The sequence below is a fragment of the Stenella coeruleoalba genome, assembly GCF_951394435.1.
Source record: "Stenella coeruleoalba genome assembly, chromosome: 12".
Classification (NCBI taxonomy): domain Eukaryota; kingdom Metazoa; phylum Chordata; class Mammalia; order Artiodactyla; family Delphinidae; genus Stenella; species Stenella coeruleoalba.
Window position 1 is genome coordinate 57020457 of NC_137158.1, and position 6000 is coordinate 57026456.

At 46.2% G+C, this 6000-nt stretch overlaps 1 protein-coding gene across 5 annotated transcripts in view; it reads right to left on the bottom strand.

Annotated features, from left to right (window-relative positions):
* PTPRK (protein tyrosine phosphatase receptor type K) overlaps positions 1-4291 on the bottom strand; it is a 569905-nt gene extending 565614 nt beyond the window's left edge. For all 5 annotated transcript variants that reach the window (XM_079939939.1, XM_079939937.1, XM_079939938.1 and 2 more), the window contains exon 1: positions 3772-4291. In XM_079939939.1, coding sequence (XP_079796065.1) covers positions 3772-3868 — 97 coding nt within the window. In that variant the 5' untranslated portion in view covers positions 3869-4291. The remainder of the gene's footprint in view (positions 1-3771) is intronic.
* Between the last annotated feature and the right edge of the window lie 1709 nt (positions 4292-6000).

The window sequence follows — 6000 nt, forward strand, 5'->3', positions numbered from 1 at the left end:
CAATCAAAACCAGAAAACCAACAGGCAAACCTTTAAAAAGCTGTCTCTCTGATGTATCTTCCCAGTAGAGATAATAAGTATAAGAGAAATTTAACTCACATACAGAGACAGCAAAGAGTGAGACACTGGGAAAGTGGCACTGCTTAGATGAGTTGCAAGGTTCTAAGGGATCAAGTAAGTAAACGCTTACAGTGTGACATGCCAGGAACTATATCCAAGGCAGGATCTGGAGTTGCATTTCCAGGCTCACATCATACTAGAGAGACAATAGTCCCTCTCTAGGTCACTGATAAGACTGCATCTAAAAAGCCACATATTTTTCTCCCACTGACATGAAAAGGGTGAACAGCCAATAGTTAAACAGACAGCTAAAGAAATTGACTAAAAATAAATTTCTTCTATAGTTTGAATACTATGAATGTTAATAGTGACTCTTCCACAGGTTCAGCTCAAGTAAGGATTTACAGAAGGTAAGTAAAAAAAAAAATTAAAGGATAATTTCTCTCAATGTGCTGATAAAATTATGGTCTGGTCAATCTAGGATGTTTATGTTTAACAACAATTAAAAGGAATGAATGGCTGAGTGACACACACACACACACACACACACAAATACACACAAACACACACACTCCTGAACAGTCTGTGCTTATACCAGGACTAGGGGAGCAAGAAAAGACTGAAGTCAAGGCACTTAGCTACTTTAATATATGATGATTACACCCCAGATAGCTGCATAATGTTTGACAATATACAGTTCCAGCTCATTTAAACTATTTCACACCATCCTCATACAAAGCATGAGGAAAGTTCAGAACAGGTATTATTATCCCCATTTTACAGATGAGAAAGCTGAGTCTCCAGGTACCTCATCTATGACTGATTTTGTCAGTCATCTGAGTCCTAATACAAAAAACTTTCTCACATTATATCAAGAGATGGCAACTACACAAGCCAGTGAATAAACTTCAGCACATCCTTATGCTTCTATGCCTCAATTTCCCCAGATGTAACACAGATATGACACATTTTTTTAGGTGTTAAGTGAGCCATCAAACTGAAAGAATATAAGTTGAGATTTATAAGAAGATCTGGAAGTTCAGGTTTTCAAGAGGCTCACCATGTAGCATTTTTACACCTTAACCCCAAAAGCTAAGAAAAAATTCAAAATGATGAAAATGTTCCTAAACTGTGGTTTAAACAAAGCAGACTGGATGAGTACATGATATATCAAAGATGCAACTACCTGCAGTCTTTCAAGTTTTGCTTTCGAGGCTCACCATGTTAGGAAGCACACAATAATATCTAAAAGTGGAAAATGGCCTAATAAGTGTGATTTTAAAACACACTTTAAAGTTCTGAACATGTATTTGTTTTACACTTTTAAAGCATTTTTATTTAAATTTCTCAAAAGAAATAAAAGTTCATCATTTAAAGAATGTAAGAAAAAAAAACAAGAAAGAATACACCTCCAATCTCTGACCCCGTGTCTTTGCAACAAATCTGACTGCCATAAAATCTGATGACAGAAGAATAACAAATGACTTATGCGAAGCAGAAAATGGAAATTTTTACAAAACAAACGTTTAGCTTATGGAGAAAGGCAGATCCACAATCTGAACTGTGGGAATAAAAGACATTCATTTCTGGGCATATGTACAAAATCTGAATGGCAAAATTTTGAGATACAGTCCTGCCACAATTGCATTTGTTAGGACTGCACATTCTTTCACTTAACTATAAAATAAAGTCGAATGTTTTGCTTTGTCAAAAAAGAAAAGCCAGGTTTATTTAGTTAAATTACTTGGAACTGCATGTCTAAGAACATAACTGTTCATTAGAGATATCTGAACTCCAGGGATCAGAAAAGCTCATCTGTACATTCCGCTGGAGGAAATTTAGTATTTATTTGCTCATTAAAGGGTAAATAACATTTGAAAAGAGAAAAAAAGTTTCTTTACAGATGAAAATATATCCATCAGTTGTTGAGACATTAATAGTTGCAAATTTTGAATACATATAAGTTTAATCATACAACTGGTAGAATTCCAACTTTCAATTAACAAACTACATGCCTTTTCAAGCGTAGGCTCTCCGTGCATTGACAAACACTGTGCAGAAATCAATACCCACTCCAACTTGCCTGCATGTAATGTCTTACATCAAGCACGCTTCCAGTACCAACGGGCATTATATGTCAGACATGCTTTCAGTAATGCTTACTCCAGAAAGAATTAAAATTAGGCTTTCATTGCACATAGCTGTTGTCCTCCGTATACATCACCTGTATACATAACTTTTCCTGTACACGCTGCATTTCATAACCTGCCTGAGTGCACAGCACATGCTGCCATCTGAATTTGTTATCTACCTCCTTTTACAGAGTTCTAAAGGGGGGAAAGAGAACGGAAGGGAAATAAACATTACTCCGGAAAACAACGATTTGAGTTTACTTCCAGGAAACCAGGCAGCCACAACAACGAGAGAAACTGACAGTGCAAAGTTCGTCCGTTCTCCGCGTCCTGTGGCCTCAGCCAGGAGCGCGGCTGTCGCTTCCCCCGTCTTGTCCAGCAGCCCTCAGCCACCTCTGCGTCTCCATCTGCACCGCGCGAACCAAGGAAGCAGATGCGCTCGCCAGCCAAGCAGAGCTGGGTGGGCTGGCCAGAAAAGTTGTCTGGACTGGCGGGAGGCTAACAATCGCCCGGGAGCCTGCTCCCCAGCGTCCACCTGGTGAAACTTCAGAGCCCCCAGAGGAGAGAACGAAAGAAGCAACCGCCAGGAAGGGTCACAGAACTGGAAGGGAACGGAGGACGGCACTGGGAGAAATGGGGTTTCACGGACTTCTCTAAGCGGTTTTACTAGGACCCAAAGGGCTAACTGGCGAGACCGCACCGGATGCCTCCTCTTGGGTTCTCTGGGCGGGCGGCAGTCGTTTGTAGACCCCATCACGCAGGCCGGCTCCGGGAGGCTTCGCGGTGGCTCTGCCGGAGGAGCGGGCTCCCCCACCACGGGTCGGGCTTCCCGGACCCGGCGCCTAGACCTCGCTGCCCAGGACTGCTCGGCGTGGATCCTTAGAATCATGTTTCAAAACATCTTACAGGCTCCGCCAACACACACACGGAACCTACTCCGCGCAGCGCCCTAACCCACAGGGCGAACCCAGGAGCAGCCCCACGCCGGAGGAGGCGATAAGGACTGGGGGAGGGACGGGGAAGTAGTTAGACAATAGTCAGGAGAGGTTATTCCCAGGACAAAAAGCACCTGGCAAACCGCGCCGAGGTCACTCCCTTCAAGTCTCCACCTTTCTGACAATGGCTTCCCCGGGAATTTTTTTTTGGAACGCTCTAGCGGCGGAGAGCAACAAGCCCGCACTACGAGCAAGAGAGTAGCAGTCCCCAGAGTCGTAACTACTTTTTCCTTCTCTCTTCCCCGGCGCGGTGCAGCCGGCGCCGGACGCCGAGGCTCCCAGTTTCCCAAGAAAAGCACTGTCTCGCGCACTGCCGCACAGCCCTGCCCGCCTGCGCCCGGAGCGATCCTCCACCGGGAACAATGGGTCGCGACGAGGAAACTTACCTGCCCCCGTGGCGCCCAGCCCCGTGCCCCGCGTCCCAGCCGGCACGGAGTCTGGGGACGTCTCTCCCTCTGCCCACCCCGGGTCGCGAAAGCTTCCCCCCCTTGCCCCCCGGCCCTAGAGAGGAGCCGGCTCCACCCCTGGAGAGCCCCGGGTCGGGGGCATTCGTCGGAGCTCCGAACGCCTCCTCGGCCACTCACCTGCGGAGAACTGGCCTTGGGCCGACCCCAGGAGAGGCCAAGGGGAGAGGAGCAAGAGCGCCACAAAAGCAGGCAGCGCCGCCGCCGCTGTATCCATGTCGACTTTGGGAGAAGTTTCAAGCCGCTCTGCAAAGAGCTGCCGGGGGGTATCGCAGCGAAATCCACAGCTGAGGGGTCGGCCGGGCCCAGCGGGGTGAGGGCGGGGAGTGGACAGCCTCCCGCCCGCACTTTTTCCTGCTCCGCGGTCGCCAAACTACCTCTGGGGCGCCAGCGTTGCCCGAGTCGCCGGCCGGCCGCGGCAGCAGCTCTCCATGCTCGGCAGAGGCTCTCCTGTTAGTCAAGAGTTACTTTGCTCTGGGAGGGATGGGGGCGGAGCCGGGGGTGACGTCGCCCCGCGGGCTCCGGGCGCTTCTGAGGAATGCAGGCTCGGGCGCGGCGCCGCCGCCGCCGCCGCCGCCGCCGCCTCCTGTCGGAGAGACGCGCGCCAACCCCGGCCGCGCGCCCCGCGCTCCGCGCCGCCTTTGTTCGCCGCCCTGGCCCAGCCGCCCGCCGCCGCTCTGGGGTAGCGGGCGCGAAAGGGGACCTGCGCCGTTGTCTGCCCTGTTTCAGGAATCGCAGTTTGAAAAGCGAGAGTTGGGTAAGCAGTGTGGCCGGACCCCAGAGGATGAACGCGGAGAAACCCCGCCGCCCAAGCAGAGGCGCCCCGGGGTTCTGTTCCCAAGGCGGAGGTCCTACCGTATCGGTGGCCGGTAGGAAGAAGGGGGAGTGTAGAAGCTCCCAGAGGGAACACCCACCTGCATCGCAAACTCTCTGTTCCCTATTCGTGTAATAAGGAATGAGACACCCCACCCCCGTAGAAAACTTATTGTTCCTTCTTCATATAAAAATAAAACTTGAACCAAAATAAATGTTCAGTAACTTCCCAGTGTGAACAGCTGGCATGTCTCATTTTTGGTTTGTCATTTGCCGAATATTTGGATTTACTCTCTGCTTCACTGACTTTGCTTGTAGTTCTGAAACCTTCCGGCCTCTTTCTACTTCCCTCCGGAAGAACCTAACAACTGCATCAGGGCTTATTATCCTTGCCTTTCACGAGGGTATGCTGGAGTAGGACAGTCTTTTTGTTTTGATTTTAATATCTAAGAGATATTTAAGACATAAGTATTTAACAAAAGAACTTTACACGGACAAGGAAAACAGCAACAAATGATTTCATCCGTTGGAAAATAATGCTGTATTATGACAGTAAAGTATTTTACAGTTTGCTGATTCTTCAGAAGCTTGAAGTGGTTTCACCATATGCCACATTTATAATACTTGCTTCTGTGAAGACTGTATAGTGCATACTTTATTCATTTTTGTAAAATAGCGAATAAAATAGATGTGGTCACAGTAGAATAAACAATTTTTATTCAGAATTTTGGTGTCATATATATAATTCCTAGAACAATGGAATCTCTTGATTGACATCTGTCAGTTACTCAGACACCTTTAGCTTTTGTAAATCACGGACAATGTGACATTCAATTTAATATAATATTCACACAATTTCCCAGGACACATATCCCTTTATTCAGATTAAGTATACGCTATTAAAGGCCAGGTTGATGGTAGAACTCATTATATATGTACACACACACATATATATATATACCAATCAGCAAGGAAAATAGTTCTTTAAAAATTTGATAAGAATAGATGCTTGATTAAACGTAACTGGCAGTCTTATAGCTGGCTCATTGGCACACTGACTAGCTCAGCACTTGTCAATTCAATTCAGCAATAAGTTCATTCTTCCTTAGGGTGCAATGTAGATTATTTTTTAAGTCATTAACCTATAACTGTTAGCACATCACTGTTCCTATTTCTTTGATTGAAGAATATTCCTAAATCCTAGGTAACAAAAAACTGAAGGACATATATTTTCCTTTTAAAGGACTTAGCAGAACTTTGTAAAACTTAGCAATAATATGTCTCAGGAAAAACAAACACCCCTCCTCCCCCATCCATAAACTAATTAATCTGTTCTATTCCTGACAGAGTTCATGACTTGGTAGGTTTGTTTGTTTAAACACACAGAAAGCTTGTTTAAAAATTGACATACAGTGCCAGGGCAAAGTGCACACAGTTCTAGCTTGCCCATTCCTTGGGTCAACTGACAGAAGATTCATCTCATTTTCTCCATTCAGGAAGTAATAACAATAACAAGTAATGTTTAGAGCGCTTACA